General features: G+C 37.3%; 1 protein-coding gene across 5 annotated transcripts in view; it reads left to right on the top strand.

Annotated features, from left to right (window-relative positions):
• The window catches only part of arhgef12a (Rho guanine nucleotide exchange factor 12a), a 58,758-nt gene that overhangs the window by 11,030 nt on the left and 23,181 nt on the right, over positions 1-24,547 (top strand). For all 5 annotated transcript variants that reach the window (XM_088011933.1, XM_088011930.1, XM_088011931.1 and 2 more), the window contains 2 exons: positions 17,404-17,424; positions 19,199-19,290. In XM_088011933.1, coding sequence (XP_087868059.1) covers positions 17,404-17,424; positions 19,199-19,290 — 113 coding nt within the window. The remainder of the gene's footprint in view (positions 1-17,403; positions 17,425-19,198; positions 19,291-24,547) is intronic.

Here is a 24,547-nt window from a genome sequence, read left to right as displayed (position 1 = left end):
ACCAACTGTAAATTTCTTGTGCCTAAGCCGTATTTCAAAAGAGCTTATGTTTTATAAACAATAATATTACTTATTAATTTGGTGTTAACAGATGAGCATTTTTTTCTAGTAACGAACTGCCACGAAGTATAAATCTTATTGTTACTATTGTGTTGAATGCGTGTTTTATAATATAGTTACCAAAAATGACAAAAAGAACAAAACATTTTCACTTTTCTGTCAAATTCACCAAATGAAAAATTCTTGTTAAGTAGCAAGTAGTGTAAGATAAGAAGTATTCAAAAGAGCAGAAGAAATCCTATGTTTTTTTGAACAATAACAATATTTGTTGTCAATCTGTTGCTAAGAGACGAGCACGTTTTCTGGTAACCAAGTGCCACGAAATAAACATCTGATTTTTACTTTTGAAAAATAAACCAACTTTAAATTTCTTGTATCTAAGCAGATAAGCAGTATTTCAAAAGAGCTTATGTTTAATAAACAATAATATCACTTATTAATTTGGTGGTAACAGATTACTTTTTCTCTGGTAACAAACTGCCACAAAGTATAAATCAAATTTTTACTTTTATAATATATTTGCCATCAATGACAATAAAATAAATAAAAAAAACTTTCACTTTTCTGCCAAATTCACAAAATGCACAATTCTTAAGTAGTAAATAGTATAAGATAAAGTAGTATTCAAAACAGCAGAAGAAATCTTGAACAATGAACAATAACAATATTTGTTGTTAATCTGTTGCTAAGAGATGAGTGCATTTTCTGGTAAAGTGAATTAACAGCACAAACAGCAGTGCACTGCCCCCCACTAGCAGTCAAGCAGTAGCCTTTTTCCTAAAATAAGCTTTTTAGCTATTATTTAATTTATTCACCATGTTTAGCACACTGAATGGAGGAAGTCAATGTAAGACAACATGTCAGTGATACCCCACGTGCCCCTGGCAGCACTTAGACTAATATTAGCATTTTGGCTTATTTTAGCTAATACACTAATTTTAACATACTGAATGGAGTAAGTCCATTCTACTCAACATTTTTGTGACCCTTCACATGCTGCTGACTACAATGTAGCTTACTTTAGCATTGATGCTAAATTTTAGGCATCAGAACGCTGGGTTCCAATCGACGGGCACACTTTGGCAGGCCCTGTTTAAATTTTTTCAGAAATTTTCTAGTTCATTAAAAATATTATCCATATAAAACTTTTTTTATTGGGGGGTATTAGTGGAGTGGCCTACTCTGAGGTTGTTTACTATATGTGTCAGAGCAGAGTCACTGTCCAAATTTCATGATAGAAAATGTTTTGCATTAAAAAAAAAAAAAATACGTTTTTCCTAAGAATAGCAACATGTACCATGTTTAAAGTGTAACTTAAAATGTGCAAATGTTGGAGGTTACAACAATCCCCTGAATTAAATAGAATTCACACGAATAAATTGGCCTACATGTTTTAAAATGTCCTGCGTGAGACACTTCCACCAATCAAAAGCTTTTGCTGCCACTTTCATTTTTATAACTTTTGCAGAGTATCACATTATGTTTGAAAACAACTTATACATTGTCAGTACCTCTCTTCATTTGTCATATTTTTGCTGTTTATCATGCAAAAATTAAGTTTGATTTGGCTAAGAAGCTGAAAAGGAGAATCCTTCGCCTGCATTCATCTTTTTATGCTGTTTCCACTTGTTATTACAAACATTAAGTATATTTATGAACAAGTGCAAATTGACTTATAAGTCAAAACATTTTGAGCCAAAGTGTTTGTATCCACCTTTTGAAAATGAGAATATTATTGTTTAAAATGTAGGTGTGTCAGTAAATTGAACGCCTGGAAAAAAACCAAAACAAAACAAAACAAAAACTAAGAAAAACACTCATAAAGCTTGGAAAAGGATTAGAATGGCAGAGAATTAAGAATCAAGCCTTGCCTGAGGGATGGGGATGTTGAAGAATGGGCATTAGCAAGGGCACTGAGTGCCTGGGGAGTTTGGGGTCTATCACCCAGCTTTGTGATGCTGATGCCTCTGGACACCTCTTACAATCCTGTCTTGTTAGCCACAAGAGCTTCAGGGCTGGACATTACTTTCACTCCATAAAAGACTGGATCACAACAACAGACTAAAGAGGGACAAGGAGAGATTTGTCTTGTCCAAGTGTTATCTCCTCACATGTCCATTTAACGGTTCATGACCTTAAACCTGGCTAGTGCCTTATAGCTAACAACACTAGCTCTCAGCCCCTGTGTCCTGCTGATTGTAGAGCGGCATTGTAAGCCTATCTCTGTTAGATGATTTCTTTCCCTTTAAATGTCTTTAAAAGTTTTATTTGCTGCTGTCGTGTGCTGCAGGATTATCTGAAACAACTGGAAATGGATGGTGGATTTTAAGAAGCACAGTCAGGCATAATATCTGTGTCATGTTTGCGACTGCTGTTTTATGAGATGGAGGATGTTGTGTGAAAGTACGAATCTACCTGCCTCAGCAGTGTTATTGCAGTGTGTCAGCTGATTCTGGGGTGACACCGAAGACAATCCATGTATAACTCAAGCGCAATTCCTCATGTGATATTACCTTTAGGAAGTGAAAACATAGAAATCTATGTAGAGTAATTCATAAATAGTTAAGAGCTTATGAAAATAATTATGGATTTTCCTGTAAAGTTTCCAGAGTAGGCATTGTTCTTGGTCACTGAATGTCCTTCTTCAACCTGTTCATGTTGGATTAATTTAAAGAGCGCTATTTTCTGTCTAAAATGACAAAAGAGGTGTCACTAGTTTGCCATTCCACTCAAGCATCATAACACCTACTAATTTTAGAGGTTGGCCAGGATGGATTTTTTTAAAGGCCAGTGTCAATCTTTAGAAATCAGAGCCTCCGATGTGTGCTGTGATTTTAAATTTTTTGTAGCAATTTTTTTTTTTTTTTTAATAAAACAAAATTATAAACATAATTATACATTAATTGACCAGTCCAACAAATTAATCACCTGGAAGGAATCGTCCAGTTTATTGTATTTTGTTACTAGAACTGAAAGAGGGTGCAATTATTTTCTTCATATTAAGTAGTAGTATAATGAGTGGAGCTAAAGTGCACACTAGGAGCCTTGTGGTGCGTGTCCTAAATTGGCAACTTTAACTAGTAAAATTTCAAACTATATATGTAGTTATTATAGATAGATACTACATATAAACACTGAGAAAAATACTCAGTATCAGTATCAAACACTGCTTGAAATTCAGTGTTTTCCATGTTTGTTTTTCTTTTTACACATTCTGTTCTTAGTGTAAAAAAACAATATTGCAATATTTTAATCTTAATTAGACATTAGCCAATAAGTAGCAGACAATCCAGCGCTCGTTTATATAAAAAATATAATTTAGATCAGCCTGTTTGGGAAAACTATAGACAATGTCACACTTAGTACAAGTGTTAATGTCATTTATGGGAGTGTAATTGATCCAGTAGTATATTTTATTTTATAGTAATTTCTTCCATTTGCCTGACAAGTTTCCTGTTGATACAAATATGTTTTATTACTGAGGGACAAAAAGCCTCTTACTGAAATTAATTACATTTAAAAGAATGAATAAATAAAACCCGGATGTGTTTAAAGTGTAATCTTTGCCAAATAGGCAGCTTTGAACTGTTGTTTGAACCAAACAAGTAAACTATGATCCAAAAAAAACCCAACGCTGGAGCAATTCACTTACAGTGGGAATGCAAAAGGCTATCCAGCAAACCAAGCACAATAAGTGATCCAAAGAGAGGAAGTGACTTTGATTATGGGTGTGATGAAGAAGTGAACCTTATTAGGAAGACATGCATCTGGCATAATGTTTATTATTGAGATGATTATATGATAAATACATAATTTCCTCTCTTGTCTGTGTCATCCATCATGGTTTCCTCATCTCTTTTCATGACCTCATGCATTTGAGCCACTCAGATCCTTTATCAGGTTTGAGAATCAGTGACACTACCAATCCATTTGCACAGACGTGCTGCGTTGAGTGGTGCAGACACAACCAAGTAGCAAATCTTGCACATCATCTGTTTTTAATCCACTACTGTGTCATAGAATCTAAATTGTTCACACACAAATGAACTGCGTGTACTTTTTTTGTTTGCCAAATGCTGCTGCTGTCCTCTCGGGGGAGCTGCTTATTTTACCCTTTACCCCTTCCAGAGGTCCCACAGTCGTCCCCATACCCTGGGCATGAAAACTGCAGTCTTACTGTTATTACCAAAGCGGCGGATCGCAACTCTAGCGTTGTTGGTGGTGAATATTTAGCCAGTGTTTTGTAGAAGTCTGAAAGCTCAACTTTTGATTTGACGAAGGCGGCACTAGAAAACTGGATTTATGAAGAGAGTGCTGTCCAGAGCAGCTTTCCTGATTGGGGGAGCTCTTCAGGAGCCTTCCCTGACCGGGGAAGCTTGCCGGGACTAGAAGACTGGACCCACGAAGAGAGCGCTGTCCAAGAGAACGTTTCCTCAGAAACCACAGAGATTGTTGAAAACGAGACAGAAATTGAATCTTCTCTTGAAAAAAACAAAAATATATGGGAACCACTTTTATTTATGTTTTCAAGTTTGTTAGGGTTGTGTTCCTTGTTCTTTCCATTTGATCTTATTTACTGTTTGGGTATTTTCAAGTTTTTTATTTTTCTATATCTTGTCTGTGGACTTGTTTATTAGTTTGAAACATCAAGCCAAGCATTGAGCGCTTAGCTTTAAATTTAATTACATTTAATTTAATTACATTTAATTTAATTAATTCAGTTTCAAAAAGGTGTTGGGGCTGCACAGTGGCTAAGTTGATAGAGCTGTTGTCTTGCAGCAAGAAGGTACTGGGTTCAATTCCTGTCCTGGGTCTTTCTGCATGGAGTTTGCATGTTCTCCCTGTGCGTGCGTGGGTTCTCTCTGGGAACTCTGGCTTTCTCCCACAGTCCAAAAACATGACTGTTAGGTTAATTGGTTTCTCTAAATTTTGTGTGTGAGAGAGAGATAACTTTTGTGGGGACAATTTTCCTGACACATACTATGTTGTGGGGACCAAAGCCTGGTCCCCACAAGGGGAAACCCTGTTTCTGGGTCAGAGTTAGGACTAAGGTGTGAATTGAGTTTTGGTTAGAGTTAGGGTTAGGTATGTGATGGTTAGGGTTAGGAAACAGGTAAAGGTAAGGTTTAGGCTGTAGAAATGAATGGAAGTCAATGGAAAGTCCCCACAAAGATAGCCACGCAAACGTGTGTGTGTGTGTGCATGGTTGTTTGTCCTGTCTGTCTCTGTGTTTCCCTGTGACAGACTGGTGACCTGTCCAGGGTGAACCCCGCCTCTTGCCCAGAATGTTAGCTGGAGATAGGCACCACCACCCCTCCCAACCCCACTAAGGGACAAGGGTGTACAGAAGATGGATGGATGGATGGATGGATGGATGGATGGATGGATGGATGCCAAAGGGACATTAAATGTTGTAGCTCATGAACATTCTTCAAAGAGCCATTGAAGATGGCTTCATCAGACAGTCTGATGAAGAGGATGGTCAGGATTGTCCCTAATTTTCTTGATCCTATGAAGAAGCCTTCTCTGCATGATCATCTCCAGAGGTTCCACAGTTGTCCCCAGAACAGAACCAACCTTCTTTATCAGGCTGTTGAGTGATTTTTAGGTCCCTGGCTCTGATGCTGCTGCCCCAACAGATGACGCTCTCAACAACAGACTGATAGAAGATCTGCAGCATCTTGATGCAAACCTTGAAGGATCTTAGCTTCCTCCAGAAGTCCAGTCTGTTCTGCCCCTTCTTATATTGATTATGCTAATTTTCAGAATAATGATTATTAATAACAACTACAATTATTACTATTAATAATAGTAGTATAATATATTTTTGTTGTTTTTAATAATAGTGATGTAATAATAATAATGATTTATAATAATTACTATTATTATGTAACATATAACATATGTTATGTTATTATTACATATTTTTACTATGTATTTTACCAAACATTTGTTATTTTGTCATCTAATTATAAATAAACATTTTAATAAACTACAAGTTTATAATACTTGTCAGGCAACAAGCCCATTTAACTCTGTTAGAGATTCAGATACTCACTATAGAGTAAAAATAGATTAATTCTTCTTCTATAGAAATGAACAATTAATCCCAGGTCTTCAGTCAAAACATGTAGAGCTACATATTTTCCTGGGCAACTTAAAAATTATTTAACTCTGTATTGAGATTATTTATCATATGAAATTTTTGGATTATTTTTTGGGGGGGATATATACATTTGTTTGTAGGATGTAGATGTGAAGCTAACTGCTGGCACAGACCTAAAGTATAGCATGCAGCTGGCATCAAAAACAGCTTACTGGTAGATTTTATGCCTGTTTTTTTCCTCCCCCCCTATTTTTGTGCATAGCGTTCTAAAATATTTTAGACATGCCTATATTTATTTATTTATTTTGAACAGACAGAAAAGACAATTAAGAAAGAAAGGAAAAAAATAGAATGAAATAAACTAAAGAAATCTTGTATTTGTGTTTCCAGGTGTGTGTGTGTGTGTGTGTGTGTGTGTGTGTGTGTTTGTCTGTCGTGCAGACACCTCTATGAACGTTGTTTAAAATCTTTGAAGAAACCAGAAATCAACAGCAGCAGAGAAAACCTGGTACAGTTTGGATTTCAAAAAGTCTGACTAGCTCAGGGAAGTCACTCATTGATTAGCATTGGTTTCAGGTCTGGCAGCAGGGCTCGTGAATAATCAGCGGTTTGGACAGGTTAACACCTTTCTTCCTTTCCCAGTGCTCGAGGACAGCAGACAGCATAGCGTGAAGAAATGTCTATCCCCCGGCCCTCATGTCAGGAATCCCGATGAGGTTTATTGGGGCAGAAAGGGCGCAGATTCCCCCCTGAGGCTGTAGCTTGAGCTACAAAGCTATTGGTCTTGTTTCTTTAACACACGCCACACCTCCCTCGCCTTTTCTGTCTCATTCGCTTATTTAATCCCTTTGTTCCTTAAAACCGTGTTGCACTGGAGAGTGCAACATGACAAGACTGTGAAAATGTACAGAAACTACTTTGTTTTATACGGAAGTTGTTTTAAAAAAAAGTAGCAGGGTAGATGGGTGTAGAAAATTTGCAGAGAGTGGAAAGTAATGACATCATGCAGACTGCCTGTTGGTGTATCAGTCGACTATAAAGATTAGATAATTGTTTTTGTGTTCATGTACCTTCTCATTGGCTGGCTGCCAGCATAAATCAGACTGTATCATTACACGCATAGGGACAGGCTCACAGGCCAGCTTTAGGAGGTGCTGTTAATGGCTGGCTGGTTAAAAAGCAGTGATTGCCAGTTCCATGAGATACTTACTTGGCAAGCCAGCAGGCATTGCTCAGCACAAATAACAACCTGAGGACGGCACACCAGCCACACAGATTCCAAATGCAGTTTGCCAAGTTTTCCAGTCTAATCTGTCATCTCAGGATGTGCTTTAAGAAGTGATGTTGGATTAGACACACCTTAGTCTCAGCTCTGCAGCCCTGGGGGCTTCTGTCAAAGCTGAATGTTTCTGACTGAATACTGTGCTGTGAAGAAGTACCTGAGGTTTTTTTTTAGGTTTCTTCTATATGTTGATGTTTCTTCTACTTTTTGTCAAACATGAAATGTTTCAAATGATCAAGCATATTTTTATATCAGACAATGACAACTTGAGCCAATTATTTTAGGAAAAATGCTACCCAGACCAATGTGAGAAAGCAATGGTTCCCTAAATAAAGCTAGTTGCACACTGTGGGCACGACTATGAGTCTTTTCGATCGCCCGTGGAGGAATTTTGACCCACTCTTTGCTGAATTGTTCATTCATCACGTGCTGATGCAGCAAAGCACCCTTCTAATATGCTGTTCAGCTCTGTCTTGTGTGCCTCCTGCCACCGCCATGTTTGAATGTTTCATTGAAGTTCCTTTTATTAAGTTCTCTGTTAGTTTCACACCTGATGTTATGGGATACACACTGTTCCACATTTTCTCCTTTTGTGGACAGTGGCTCTAACTGTGGTTTGATGGAGTCTCAAACCTTAAAAATAGCTTGGTAACCCTTTCCAGATGGATGGATTTCCGTGACTTTGTTTCTCAGTTTTGCTTGAATTTCATGATGGTACAAGTCTGGCAGTCGTAGTGAGACATTCGCCTTCTGCATCGGACCAGAACCGAACAGTGGGAGTTTAAGGTTTAAGTATTTACTTCCTCAAGTCCTCGGCTCCTCAAAGCTACCTAAACTTCTTTGTGACTTCTGGAAGTTGAGTAGCTGGGGGTGTTTTGAATCCCATGAAATTCAGACCAATCAAACAATAGTTTCACATGGAGAAGGGGGGCAAAAGTTTGAAAGATCCAGTAGCTTGCAGTGTTCAAGTTCTACGCCCATAGAACCATCTGTCGTCTTCTTCTTACTTCTCTCTCTGTGGCCTGCCCTGCTACCAGCCTTTCTTACTGCCACTTTTGCTGCAGTTGGCTCCGCTCTGCCACAGTTTTTCATCAAAACACCAAACCTCAATGGAGCATTCAAGCCCAAACCCGCTCCAGTGCTGCCCCTCCCTTCTGCCCGTCTCTGTTCTGACTCTGCCTTCTTTATGCCTTACTCACTCTCTGCACATTTAATGGCCCAGTGCAGGAAGAGGCCCTCGTTTTGATTGTGATAGCAATGTAGCATCTGAAGATTTCAGTGAGCCGAGTAGATTAATTAATTGAACTTTTAATCAAAGAAATGCATGGTTAGCTACGGTATTTCTTGTCTTTTTGTAGGTTTAGATTTTATCGCAATCTAAACGTTTTCATAAAAATATAAAATAAGAAAGCTTTATAAGTTATAAACACATAAGTTTCATATATGTTTCAAATTGCTGTGTGTTACAAACATGTTCAATGAAATATAGTCTTGATCCTTATGGAGGTGTGATGAGGGAGTACTCCTCTTTTTTAGAGAACAGTTCTCTGCTTGTTGGTTCTAGTTTTGATGCTTTACGTTATGATAAAGGAACAAACAGGTATCTTGAGTCTATATCGATAGACTCAACACCTGTCTGAGATCCAATAGCACCTGTTTGAGATTCTTTTGGTTCTCAGTGAGGAGCCTAAACAGCAAACTCACCATTTCACAATGTGCGGTACCACATATGCGAGTAATATCTGCTGAGTGTTAAAGCTAACTTCCTCAATTAGAGGTTATCCATCGAGATCACCTGATCTACCGCTGAGCCCAAAATATTCATATCCCTGTCAGATTTTGTTTTAATTTAGAACTCTACAGTATATTGAATGGCAAAAAAAAAAAAAAAAAAATCACAAAGGACTGATTGGAGACAATGTTGGGAGAAATGTGGCATTAATTAATACTCTGTATGCTCAACAGTTGAATAGGTCAACTTATTAGTCTGACTGAGCTGTTCTTTATTGGCTGAGGTGTTAGAGCTCCTGGAGAGTGGTGTGAAGTGGTAGTGAAGAAAGAAAAGCATCCAGAGAATAATTAATTATAGTTAATATTATCATAATTTTTAAAAGTGGTATTTTCATTCAAGCTACAAGTTTGCTTTCTGATCGGAAATGTCTGAAGTATCTCCCAAAAGATAAAAAGGCAACTTACAAGGTGTATTTTTTTTATAAGAGAAAACCTTTAGATTTATTTACATTTTAACTTAAAATAGCTTGGCAAACATATTTACCAGTTTCTAATTGCTGCTGTCTGTAACACACAAGTCCCCTGAATTGGTTACAGTAACTAATTGGGTTAGTTACTGTTCAGTAACTAGTTAACCCAATGTTGTACACATTCTGTTCTTATATGATGAGTTTGTTGGAGATTTGGTAGCAAGATGTTGTTATGGAGACAGAAGATGGAGTTCGCAGGTAGCTTGGACTTCTGTGATTACAAAGTTATTTATTTTATTAAATAACTTGTAGTTTGAACGGCCTTGTTGATGAAATGTGCTGTGCTGTACAAATATACTTGATTGATGGTGCGTTTTTCCCAAGAATTATTGCTTGTAGTTTTTATTTTCTGGTGAAGTCAGAATCTATGTGGCGTTCCCAAAAGTTTACCTACTGTGCATTTACTGCAAGTTTTTTTTTTTTTTATCTTCATCTCTCTTTTTTTTTTTTTTTTTGGCTACATAATAATAGATGAGTTACACAGCACAGTATCCTTCATGTAGATAATGAACATAATGATATTACAATGTAAAGTTAGTTTGGTTTCCTTTTAAGGTTGTATAACCACCAATCAGTTGTCATATACTGTGGTTCATCCTGGAATGTGTAGATTCTGTTCTGGAGTCCTGGAAAGTTTGTTTTGAGTGACTGAAGTTAGCCAACTGAGGATTAGCACAGACAAGCAGACACTAAGTTAAGATTTATATCCTAACATTATCCCAGTCCTCTCAGATTGTAGCCAGGGCCCAAACATTACTAACAAGGACATGCAAAGCGTATCATGAACCGGGACCAAGAGTTCATTTATAGTACGGGAGAATTTGAAATGGCAACGTTCTAACTGTGAAGTGATAGAGCTAACAAAAACAAAAAAACAAAAATTTAAATCTTAAACTGTACAATTAATATATGAATTACTTTCTATTAGATATAAAGTCCACAGGTATTTCATATATAATTCATTTGCTAAGAAGCTACAAAAACTGTATGTATGATGACAGTAATAAAAAAAATGGCTTTAACATGAGAGAGGATTTCAATTCAAGTCACCTATGCATCTTATCAAGATGGGGGACGACTGTCACAATTACTTCTTGTGAAAATCTGCTTCCTTAAATAATTTCTCTTTTTGTTTAAGTTAAAATTGTGAAAGTGCAACTTATTGGTTACAAATTAATAACTAAAGAGGAACTTTTGTTTAGTCCAAAACCTACTGTGCACTAGTAATTGAAAATAGTGTATATTTCAAGTAAAACAGATCAACTGAGGTTCTGATTTTGCATTGTAGTAAAGGACTGTTTCAAGATATTTTGTTTGTTTGTTTTCTGTCCCAACTATAACCAGCTTTGTTTCAAAATATAGAATGCCAAGAATTGTTCAAATCTGGGATGGGTTATGCTAAAATAAATAAGCTCAATGAAACATTTGGTTTGTTTTTTTTTTTTAAGAAAATTGGAGTTTGCTTAAGTTCTCCCAGTAACTCAAGAACTCAAGCGAAATGAGTTGGACAAAACTAAGATTTGATGTGGCAAATCAGACTAGGGTTTTTATCCAACAATGTATGTGGCATTACCATAGAACTGTAAGACACACAATGTCGATTAATTAAATCCAGCCTTTGATATGATTTTTTTGCTTAGAGCTAATGATATCATATTTAAGTTTGGAATATCACATCAGACAATAAAAAAAAAGCCTTTTAAGTATAGAAATGAGAAGTATGTGTAACGCTTTCTTAAATGTTTTTTTTTTTTTTTTTTCAAAACATATTTTTAATCTGTCAAACGAGCTTAATCGGAGTGCATAGTCCATCTACTAAATATTGCTGTATAGGTATAATTTTTTTTTTACTAGTGAACAATGTGCAACCTAATTCACTTGCAGTGCTCTCTGTGGTAACAATTGGCCTACATTTTTTTTTGTTGTTCATTTGAGTTGTTGCTGAAATGTACCAGCTGAGCAAACTTTCACTTCCTTTGCACGTGCATGGCAAACCTCATTCACTAAAACTGACACTGCTCTGGAATAGCTTAGACGGGCAGCATGCTCGCACATGTCTGAATTAGTTTCCAGGTCAAGCATCACATTTACCTTCAATATAAATTAACATGCGCAGTGGAAAGTGTCTCAGCACTACGGCAGAAGCAGACATCTATAGTTTTCCTTGTCTCCTCTCTTGGGGGTGTACAGCCAATCAGCACCAAGGAAAATCAATGGTGCTCCAATAGCTTTTCAAGTAGCACCGCACGGTGGTGTGTCAGCTTCCTTACCTGCATTTTTTTTTTTTTTGTTTTTTAGAATGTTTGGATATGCTCTACTACATAAATCTGCAAAAAAAAAAAAAAAAAAAAAAATCGTAGTAGATTTTCTGTGAATAATTTGGAGTTACTTTCCATGAAAAAAATCCACAAATAGGTGACTCTGAAAACTTAACCACGATTAGGTGGAGGTTCGCTGTGGAGTGTTAATAATACATGAACTTCTATCCATAGGATGCAGAGTTATGCTGCAAATATTTCCTTTAGGTTGTTTTGAGTATTTTGTCTGAATTTCTAAAAAAAAAAACATATGTATAGTCTCTATCACCTCTAAGTATACCTGATTAGTTGAATAAATTTCCAGTACTTAAAGTATGAAATAGACCATATGCTAGTCATTTCCCTTTAAAGATGAATATAACAAAGTCAATTTTTTTCCATTATATGTCTGCAAAATACATCAGGTGACCTACATTAAGGGGGGTCGGCGTTTCCCAAACACAGAAGATGCAGTGCAGGTGGATGTTGCTCGTTGTGCAGCTGGTGTCCCATCTTCTGCTCTCTGAGTGCTCCTGAGTACTGCTGCTTGGCTCATTGATTGGTTAAGGTGTGCTTATGATTGTGCTGCAAAGATTCTGCATCGTATAACCTGATGGATGTTTTTTTTTTTTTTTTTAAATGGGCTACTGTTTTCTAATGGGCTTCGATCAAAGTTCCCATCAACCAGCGCATCGGGTTTCTTCACTATGGCATCCTCACAGATGAATGATTTTACTTTCTTGCATTATGTCAGGAGTGAGGACATAGCTTGGAACAGCAGTTTTGACCAAGCAGATTTAGCCTTGCTGGACACCAGTGTCGGACCAGATTTGGTTATTGATCTACATGGTACATTTTTTAGATGCAGTTTTTACAAAGATTAATTTAAACATAAGACTGTTGTTCTTGTTATCTAGATTTTCTACAGTTTTGTATTCATTTTGGCCTCGATTTAGCCAGTACCTTAATTCAGATATATTGTGCAGATACTTATGTAAACTGTAAAAAAAGAAAAAGAAAAAAAGCCAAGTTTCACTATACTTGTAGGTCAGAAGGATAACTAAAGTTTTTTTTTTATTTGGTAAATGCCAGAATAATAGTTTTTTTTTTTTTAAAGATTTTGTTATTACATTGCATTTGATATATTTGCCTTTTCTACTTTATAACGTGGGGCAAACATCTTGGTTCTCCTGTCATCAGCTTCTCTTAGTAGTTTGCTTAGATTTAGTCCCATTCATTCTGACAGGCCTGGCGTTGAATCTGGTTTGTAGGCCACCTTGTTCAGAAACCTTTTCATCTCAACAACATTTCGATGGATCTAAGACACTTTGAATTCCCGCCTGTTTGTAACTAATTTTTTTTGTATTTCTAGAGTAATTGTCTATTTGGAAAAAGACATTTCTGCCTAAGCTTTAACTTCCTGCCAGATGTCTAGAGATGTTGCCACATAATGTTATTTGCTCCTGATGCCATCTAATTTGTGCACCAGTCTCCCCTCTAGCAAAACATCATCACAGCAAATACTTCACATTTTGAATTGTGATGTTAAGCTTGTAAGATTCGTTCCTTTTCCTCCTAATGTAGCTGTGACCGTTATGGCCAAATATTTCAGCTTCGGTTCTGTAAGAAAACCGGACATGTGTCCAAAAAATTGGTTCTCTGAGTTAATTTTACATAAGAGAATTTTGTTTTCTGTGTTGCTTCTGAAGTGGTTGGTTTCTTCCATTCTGAGCAGCTTTTCAGCTCATGTTGTTACAGGGTTTCTATCACCGTGGATCATAACGCTCTCGTCCCGGCTTCAGCCAGAACCATCGGGTATTTTGCTTCGGTTCTACTGTTGATGCACATATTTTCCTCTGAAATGTGTATATCGTTAGAATAAATAGCTATTTATCTCCTTCTGCAGAGTGCGATCACTGGACATTCCAATGGTGTCTATACTTGTGTACATTTGCTTGCCTAGATGGCTACATCAGATATCTGGATAAGAAAAAAAAATCCACAGTTCTCTTTCTGATAGCGTAGCTGATTCCTTCTTATTTTTTCATGATGTCACACAAGGTAGCACCGTGTTTGAGGTGTTGCCTTAAGACATCCGCATGTATACCTCAAGGTAATTCCTTTATTATTCAATCTATTAAAAGCTTTTCATAACTGTAGCATTGTGATCGGGGTGTAGTCATTCAGTGTTTGAGTAGATTATTCCTAATAGAACCTGACACAAAGCAGGAAATCATAAATCTTTGACGTAATGTCAGACAGTGAGGAAAAGGGAGATTTTTTTTTGTCTCTTTGTATAGAGTATGTAAACATCTGATTTCAAATTTATTTGGGAGTTTGATAGACAAATGCAAAAACAACATGTAGAAAACCAGGTAAAGACAGCAAGCGGAGATTTTCAGAGCTTAATCTTTACCAGCTACCACTTCTAGTTGTTCCACACTAAGGCTTTCCTAAACCAACAGAGTCACAGTTTCTGTGATTAATCTCGGGTTTTCCCCAGAAAACACTTGTTAAAAAGTCATTTATAGAACACATCTTACTTGGATGCATTTTGTCTTTGTCTGTTTTAATAAAGATATTATAGAGAGGCTGACGTTTCACTCAACCTGAAGCCTAGCTTGGATGTCAGTCATTGTTCCTAAGAACATTGGCCCACTCAGTTTTACCGTCTCTGAACTTTTGCATGCGCATGTAAAGTTTCAGTATGCATGCGTGTGTTTATGTGCTGACTTTTCCATCTTTCCAACTCAGAGGTTTCTTAGGGAGGGGACTACTTAAATCTGTTTTTTTTTTTTCTCTCTTCTGCTTGAAGCTCTGGAACTTATTACAGTCTGAGGCATTTTCATAAACAGGCCATTCAGCTGCCTCTGCACGGCTCTGAATGAGACTCAGTGTCACAAGGAGAAAGAGAGTTAATGTGGGCTGGTTAGTCGCAAGACCTCCCCATTACGGAAGCCTCCATTTGTAGGACCATTTTGTGCTATATTAGTAGGGTTTTCAATTTTAAAAGATTGCAATGGAATTGCCACTGAATGTCTTCCGTGCACCCTATTGGGTACTATTGGACAAGCTGGCATATAACATGCATATGATCTAAATGCTCCTATCAATGAAAAATTAAGAGCGTCTGAATGGACACTAAAACCATTTGGCCATTATAATGCATTTTTAAAGATGGCTTTATTGCCGCCTGATTCGTCAGGGTAAAATGTAGTAAAAGTGAGTCTAAACTGCACCTTGTGGTTTCTGTTTTACAAAACAACTTTTAAGTTTTTTTGTGATTTGCAAATGAAACAACGTAGCATGCTACCAGGGACTTCACACTGGCCATAACTCAGTACATTACTCCACAAATGCACGCATATGAGTGCTGTCATGAATTGGTTATAGTGGCTTAGTGGTATAATCGTAGCGCTATGGTCTGAAGCTGGACTGTTTTAATCCCTTCCAATGGTCTCTGACATTCTGCCACGACGTACATATGTTGAACACTTGAGTAACATAAGCAGCTGAACTATTAAATGATCACCACTTGTCGGTGAATCAAATCAGGTGGCGAAGGGGGACAGGCTTTGTACAAACACCAAAATACTGAAAGTTTGTCAGGAAATCCGCTGGACCCCGCAGTCAGGAAAACCTTTATCTCTTATGGAATCCTGCAAACTGGAGGTGCGGTACATCAGATAGAAAATATTTAATTTCGAGTCTATTTTTAAGAGCTGATGACAGCATTGATGATGTTTCATCCGCATTTTGCTGGCACTTCTGGCATTAAATATGTTCCCCACACCCCTCTAGAGCTTAAGCATCTCGGCCACTAATGATTTACTTCAGTCGAGGGGATTAAGGGCAATGAGTGTGCGTCCAACTGTTCAAATATATTAGCAATATCCAGGGAGCTTAAAGAACTGACACTTGAATATAGTATCCTGCCAGATGTTGTCCAAGCAGTCTTTTTGAAAATGCAATATTTCACACTTTGATATTGCGCTGATTGTTACTAGAGACGCAAATCTTTCAGTGTGTAGCAATTCAGTTCCAGTTTTAGGTTCATGATTTGAGTCATGAACAATTTTTAATTCAGAAACCAGTTCTTCTATTCAAACAGTCGAGAGATTGTGTGACTGACGAAAGGAAAAGACTTTGAGAAAAAAAAAAGCCTTTATTTAAAACAATCCTATAAGGTACTGTATCAAATTCCATCAATTTATATTTAATCAACAATAGATTTGTGCATTAATAGTAACTTAAACTACCAGGATTAGATTTGCTTAGATGCTTGGCTTTAAAAGAAAAAAATATATAAAAATCAAATAATTATTCAAAAATATTTTTTTTTACAAAAAAATTAAGCAAACTAAAATCAATTTTTGAGCATTTTGACTGATCGATTTAGAATTGCCAGCACTATGGACCTTCCCTACTGGTGGGAGTGGGAGTGGGCGATACGGACTTCAAGGTTTATCATAATATCTTGTGGTACTATTGTGATAACAAAAGTGAAAATAAGAACTATTTATTACTACTTTTTTGGGTAACTGCATGCCTGTGACTGCATAGCAAAACATTCCTTTGCACACACTGACTGTAATTTTTTTTTTTTTTTAAATAAATTACTTATTTATACTCACATTGAACAAACAGTGAAGACAATAAACTAGCAAACCCGGTAATACGCGCAGCTTTGGGGGATTTTACACATCATTAATTAGAATTTATCATAAAAACAATCAATCAGAATTCTTATGGTGATAAGAAACAGTAAATCATCAATTATAACAATAAATGCCCATCCTTAGGTTGAAGATACTAACCATTCTGTTTGCTAGCTGCCAGCTTAAGGTTCACAACATTTGCACACGTTAAAAACCACTGTTTCACAGTGCCTATAAATATATATGTATACAATCAGCTAACAGTGGAAATAATAGCACAGACTTCAGTGTTTGTGTTGACTGAGAGTAAAGATTCTTGTCAACTTTGTTCCTTCCTTGTCCTGAAAAGTGAATTATTGAACAAACACATGCTGGATAGTAATTTCTTATTTGCCATTTCCTCAAAAGTTATTTTCTTTTTCTTCTTTTTTTGGACAAACGTGCCATGTATAAAATCCCTGCTTACTTAATAAAGTTGTCGTGTCTTTAAGGAATTAAACTCCCAACAGCTGCACACAAAGCAAAAATCTGAAAGGCAGAGCAGATTTGACCCGGAAAAGGTTTTAATCCGCAGCTCAAGAACTCTGATGTTTGACGAGGATTATCATGTTTACCACTATACGAGTCTCAGCAAATGTTGATACCATCTTGCTTTTCGTCCTGTGCGTCAGCGTAATTAACTCCTTTGTGTGTTGAAGTTTAATAAAAATTTCTGATTATTGACGTCTTTATTTTGCAGGTTTACCAAGAAAGCGACAAGGTAAGACTTTTCTAAATAAATCGTCTTGTCGAGGCTTTCGTAATTTTTTTCAATTATGTTGTCCTGCTGTAACTTTCATACACAGGCTTAGATTAAAGTTTTACTTGTCTTGCCGTGTTATAACATGGAAGTCTTTAACATTTGCACCAAACATACCCCACCGGCCCCCGCTCATTCATGAACACATACACACTAAGCGCCGGACAAAGGGCTTCCTTTTCTATGAGCAGCCCATGACTGCCTTCCACTGCGAACTAAAACAGTGGCCTTTTTACTGTTGGGGCCGGCATAGGCAGAAGCGGCCATACATAGCCGCCTCATAGGTTCAAGCAGGAGTTTTGTCCTGTGGCATCTCCGCCGAGGAGTGTCTGTTATGTGGCACTCAGCAGAGCTGCTCCACATCCTCTCCGACTGTCACATTATACAGTGGACACACTCAGGCCGATTCATTCACTGCGAGGTCTTTGAGTAACGCCATTCTCGGCGCTGAAAATAAACCGGCATTATTCGCCCGCCTGAATTTTGTGCTCATCAGCACATTAGCCACTGAGCTTTTTCACATTTTACAGCCACAAACTTTGGTTTATCTAATTGGGATTTAATGTGATAGAGCGACGCGTGGTTAGTGTCAAGTTCAGTGGAAATGACAAATGGTTTACAAACAGATTTTGCAAATAAGAGATTGAAAATTGTGTGCATAATTTTATAACCTTAATCTATACTTTACAACCTTTTCTTGCAAATACAGCTGCAAATCATTTTTGGGTGTATCTCTATCTATCTTTCATATCTAGAGTATGAAGTCTTTGCCCATGTTTATCAGAACAGATATTACTCAGTCAGACGGGGCGGAAAGTTTCTTTAAGAACTGTCTTTGAGGTCTTGCTGCGTATTTTCAGTTGTATATAGCCTGGACTTTGACTGGACTTTCTGGACCATGCTACTGTAGCACTTCCTCTGTTTAAGGTTGCGTCCTACTCCCACTTTTCAGCTTTTAACCTTCAAATGCTTTGCATTCAGTTCACACGTCTTACCCGTTGATTCTGACAAGCTTCGCTAACCCTGCTGAAAACAAGCAGCATAATGCCGCCTCCACCATGTTTCAGTCTGGGTTTTTTTTTTTTTTTTTTTTTCCAGCTTTTCTGATTTATTTTCTTTCGTCAGCCTGTAATGTTAGCTGGAAAACTATGTGTTAGTATGTATCGAGTTTGTACCATTTTCAGATAATGCACTGATAAATGCCCCGTGAGATATTTTAAGTAGCCAAGCCCTGCTGTGAACTTCTCAACAATTTTCTCGCTGCCCTTTCTGCTGTGGCCCTTAGTCTTCACAATGCCGCATAAATGTGCACTAATGTTCTCTGATAACTTCTGCCTTCACAAGACAGACAGGTCTTGTGAAGGCAGATAGACAATTTCATTTAGGGATTTCTTAAAACGGTTGATTATGTTTGATTTTATTTAGGATTGTCAGGTTAGTTGGGGCTTGAATGCAAATATACGCCAACATTTTTCTTTGTTTTTTCTTTTTGCAAGAGGTTACAAAACCCTCATATCATGTTTAATGTTATGCACTTTTCTATGTTGATCACATAACATTGTTAAGATCGACATTAATGTTTGTGTTTTCAATGGTTTCACAAATGTGGGGGAGTTTAAGAAATGGGCAGTAGAAGAAGTAGATACTTCCACAAGACACTATTATTTTGAAACTTTCCTTGTTTAGAACCGTTGGTCGAGGCTTATATGTCTCATTTATGTTCTTCCTTCCTTAGAACCAGCAGCATTCTGAGTAAGGACCATCCCCCAGACAAGAAACCCAAAAGTGACAAAGCTTCACTTCCCTCCAATGAGTTTGACCCTACAGGTAACTTCTCATTCTCAGGGTCATCCTTTTTTTTTTTTCTTTTCTTCTGTTTTTCATGTTTACTCGTCTACGGTCTTTGTTCTTGTGGCCACTGCTGAACGTTCCTCCCACTCTTTGTTCTTTCTAACACACACAAGGCTGCAAAGCAAAATATGTGCTGTTAATCATTTACCAGAATGCGTGTTGGAAGATTAAACAGAATATATATGTTTGTATGTTTTTGCTGAAATAGATTATAATATAATATTTTCTCTCTTTTTTTTTTAAATATTAGTACTTAAATTATTTGATTAGGACTGTACAGTAAGTTTGGAGACACCACAAAATTTTCATGTGAACAAAGAAATAACCTGCAGTGCAATTCTCTCTCTATTCAACAAAACAATATCTGTTGACTAAGTCGTCAGTAATGAGAAAAAAATTATGTTATGTAGTGCACTGAAATAGGTGTATAATTGAAGTGGTTGACACCGTCTGCTGACTAATGTCTCACTTTCCTTGAGTGACACTCATAGGGTATTTGCAGTTTACTCGACTGGTTTTGCACCAGTCCCTCGACAGGTGACTGGAGTTGGACAGTTTTCTGCCCGGTTGGATCAACTACTATCAAAAAAATGTATATGTTTGCTTAGGTTATTGAATAGTAATGAAATAACTTTTCAGAAATCAAAAGAGATGTCTTTTTTTCTGACCCCAATAAACCATCAGAATTAGGACAAAGAGAAGAGACGTAAAAATACCCCCCTCCGCCCCCCCCAAAAAAAATGGCTGCAGCTTTGTTGAAGTGATGACATCTGTAAAACCCTTTTAATTAAAAAAAAAAAGATGTATGTGTGACTTTGGATTTGGATAAAATACAGATATTGCAGATGCATGCATTTGAAAAGACTTATCACATCTGATTGGAATTCGGCTTTTTTTTTTGCCCTGAAATATGGAGGACATTGCAGCAAAAACTCTGTTCACAGGTCGACTTGTGAAAGGACATTTCTGCAACGTTATTGAGGAACTGTTGTGTGAAAAGGCTCCGTGAATTGGAACTTTATTTCACTTTGCACTTATGCCACTCCTTGCTTAATCTAAGGCTGCATACCCTTCTATGGTTTGCAAAATCTTTACCTGCTTTATCTTTGAATAAAGTATTAAGGAGGTGTGACAATAAGCTGCTTACTGCTGACACAAATGTAGTTGACAATCTGCTCACGTTGTTTGGACTTGGGGTTTTTTCTCGGGCATGTACACAGAAACTGATCACTGCATTCTCTTTCATAGTGTTTAATAAAAATGCATGACATTTAAAAGGAAGTTGTGGAGGAAGTGTGTACTTCAAGTCATCCTTGCACTGCCTCTAAAACCGGTTGCCAAATAAGACATTGACCACAGTCTGGAGCCACGAATTGGCAACTGCACACAGCCTAAGCCTTTGCATGTTTGGTGTGAGCTGAAATGATCATCTGGACGTTATGACAAAACCTTTAAAGCTTTTATTAAAGGTATTGGATATTGCAACTAGTAGAACTGTCTTTTTCCACAGACATATTTTGCAATTGCTGTTGTATGTGCCGTGTCAGACTTCTCATTTTTATACTGGTCAATACTACGTTGCGACGGAAAAACGTTTTCCCTTTATTCCGTCTCCTCCTAAACATTTCAGCTCAACGGACAGATTTTGTTTGTTTGCTTGTTTGTTTGAGACAAAGATTGACAGAGTAAAATGTCATTTTCAGATGATGATTTAATTTCTTAGGGAAAAAGTCATCCAGAACAACCATGCCCATCTTTTTAGTTAATGAATTAACTCTAATTAAATACACTTTTTGAAACACACAAAGGCCTGATCACAAACAAAACAATAAAAACATCTAATATGACCTGTTTGACGACCTCCACAAAGTAACACATCTTGTCCTAATTTGAAGAAATTCAAAAACAAAAGAGAGCCTGTCCATGAATCCATCAGCCTGGAAAGAGTTACAAAGCCATTTGTAAGTCTTCCGGACTCTTAACAAACTGCAGTGTGACATGTCTGAACATGGGCTGGACTCCTCCTGACTGGGCCGAGAGGCGTGCGGAAAAAAACATAAAGCCTCCCTGAGTCTGCTGTGGGATTCGAACAAACCACAGTGAGAGCCATTTTCCACAAATAGAGAAAACATGGAACAGCGGTGAACCTTGCCAGGAGTTTGCCAGCCTACCGACATGACACCAAGAGCGCAACGACGAGTCATAAAGGGAAGTCACGAAGATCCCAGAAGAACTTTTAAAGCGCCGCAGAAAATCACTCGTCTCTGTTCAGGCTTTGTACAAAAATTGGATACAAAATTGTATCCATGTAGATCCAAGGCCAGACCTTACGGGCTTCAGTCGTGAAGTAGCTAAAGAGAACATAATGAAAGACGCCGTCTAGGCATCAGTGTGCCACTTTATTATGCATCAGAAAATTGATCTGAAACACACCAGTATGTCCACTTCACAGTGGCTATCCCACTGCGGTGGTGTGCTATGACCTTAAACATCCAACCATGCTTGGAAACCAACACATGTTTCCTTCTCATGTGTTGGTTTAATTAATTAAATTAATTCTGCTAATAAGATTGGGCCAAAATTCCTCCTCGTCATGTGAAAGACTCTTTGCCAGTTATCTCAAACACTTCACGCCAGTCGTTTCTATCCAAGGGTGACACCACTATTTATTAGGTTTAGGGGGCAATTTTACTTGTTCGCATCAGGTCAGGTTTGTCTCTTAGTGAATAAGGTCTTCAGTGTATAACTAACTGTCTTTTGTACTTATACAAACGAGTTAATTTTAGCTTTAGTTTTGATGAACTGAAAGATTTTAGCGTGACAAAAAAGCAGAAGGAATCTGTCGGGGAGCAAATCTCTTTTCATTACACTATGCATGAAGGACACAGAAAGCCTCTCTGTCTCTTCCTCAGTCCAATCTCAGATCTTCGCAGGGTGAGATTGCTGGGGTCCCAAAACCAGTCCGCTGCAATATTGTGACTTTTCCCTCAGGTCTGGTTATCAGCCGGGGCAGAACGACGAAGGATCTGATTAAGGCTTCTGTATTCAAAACAAAACAGAAAATCCTCTGTAGCACATGGTGGCTTATCTCTGTGTCATGCAGCCGTACAAACAGGGCTGTTTTTATTTTTTTATTTTTCCCTCAACAGTTACACAAGATGCGCTCTTCACCACATGTTGTTTTGTGTCGCTGCAAATAAATTTATGTGATTTTCAGTGGCAGTTGCCGCCATGTCTGAAATGACCGGCACAGACGGGGAGGATTGAAGCTATATTTATTTGAAGTTTACATCGACTTGTTCCCCTTTCTCTAAAAAAAAAAAAATAAATAAATAAATAAATAAATAATAAAAAAAAAAATCACTTTTGAATTCATTGTACATTTTTAGCATGTTCGCATGCTGTAGGTTTCTGCTTGTCTACGTTGTATGTGCATGTTGCATGAACTGTTCTCTTGATTTCGGCTGATTTATCACAATTTTTTAAATGTTTTGGGCAGTAGATAGAATACAACATCACACAGATGTGGTCTCCTGTGATTTATATCTTCAAATTTAAAACCCTTCATTGGGCGTGGTCTTTTCTCCAAACTAATGACTCTCATTTAACCCCTTAACTGTCATGAGGACACCGACGTCCTCATGTACCCATTGACTAAAGCGCAAGTCAATGGGTGACAGTTGAGGGGTGCTGCCCTTTCTGTTCATTTAGTTTTTCTTCTCCCATGATTGTTTCTTCCTCATGATTTTCTCTTTCCTGTTTTGTGTTTCCTTCTCATCTGTTGGTTGTCGTTTATTTTTGTTTACGTGTTTGTGCGCTGCTGGCTTCTGGTGGGGGCTGTGAGCAGAAGCTCTGGTGGTGGAGAAGAGTGGCAACAACAGTGTGCTTGCAGAGGGGAAGCCCGAGTCCTGTGGTAAGACGTTTCGTGGTGCGATCGCCGGCATTAACGTCCTGGTGTGAAGTTGCCGATAGAAAATGACGAATGGCCGGGCTAAAATGTGAATTTTAGCCTGCGTGATGCAAAGTCAGAGCTGGGCACCAAATCAAGGGGATAAGCCGGAGAGATAAGTTACATAAGCGTGCGATTTACAGACTTTGTAAGCAAAAAACATTGAGAATCATGCCAGAGAGTGATTAATAAGTATCTTATTGAAAGATATGCAGCTAAAATATTTTTATGTTTGACCTATATGATGTTGTTTCCGAGGCTTGGGAACGAATAAGATTCTTCACAGTCACAGGCAGTAATGTCCGTGGTACCTCAGTTCTTATTGAAGGGACTTTGAAACATTAGATTGGTTCGATGGAAGAACTGAACAATTTTGAAATTGTGACTTTTAAAAACTTAATAAGCTGACCCATTTGATAACTTAGAATATTACTGAAAAGTACATTTATTTCAGGAACTTTCAACTCTTAAGTAAAACACATTATATAGATAAATGACACACAGAGGGATGTTTGAAAGCCTTTATTTGTGGTAATTAGGATTTTCCACTTGCAGGCAGTGAATAGATGGCATTTCAAATTAAGAGTATTTCATCAGACCAATAAAACTGGTGAACAGGATGATTGTAAACACTTAATTTTTAGTACAAGAGCCATGTCACTCTATGGATCCTGTATGTTTTTAATAGTTTAATCTTGGATCAGTTAAACCTTTATTGAATATATTATTACTAGAGCTTGTTAATGGCTTAGAAAAATAGGCTTTTTATTTATTTTTTTTCCAGCACCAACGTATGTTGATGTTTTAAAATCTTTCATACCCTTCCTGTGGTTTAAAGTCCTTTCAATGAAATGCTAGAGAAGATGACATCCCAATTAGTTAAACTAGATATGAGCTTACTGGTGTTGAGCAGAACGGCAAAGAGGGTGTGATACTCTCCACGACAAGCAGTTAAAACTAATAAAATGTGCTCATTTTATATTTTTGGTTCGGTCAGATAAGAATAATCAAATGTTAAAGCAAACATTTGGTAACACTTTATTTGAAGGGGGGTGAATAAGACTGACATGACACTGTCATGAACATGACATAACACCTGTCATGAACATGAATAAGCCTTCATGAATATTTATGACTGTTGTCATAAAGCGTCATTCGGTAAATTATGACACTTTTAATACAAAGTTGACATTATTCAAAATGTCTTTGTTATGACAACTTGACATTAACAAAGAAATCATTACTGATATAAATTTGTTATAAAAGTATTACTGATTGCACTTT

Source organism: Poecilia mexicana, unplaced genomic scaffold (genome assembly GCF_051168715.1).
Source record: "Poecilia mexicana isolate PSO_F unplaced genomic scaffold, ASM5116871v1 scaffold_13, whole genome shotgun sequence".
NCBI classification, from domain to species: domain Eukaryota; kingdom Metazoa; phylum Chordata; class Actinopteri; order Cyprinodontiformes; family Poeciliidae; genus Poecilia; species Poecilia mexicana.
Note: the sequence above shows the minus strand (reverse complement) of the source record. Positions and strands in the feature narration are given on the sequence as shown.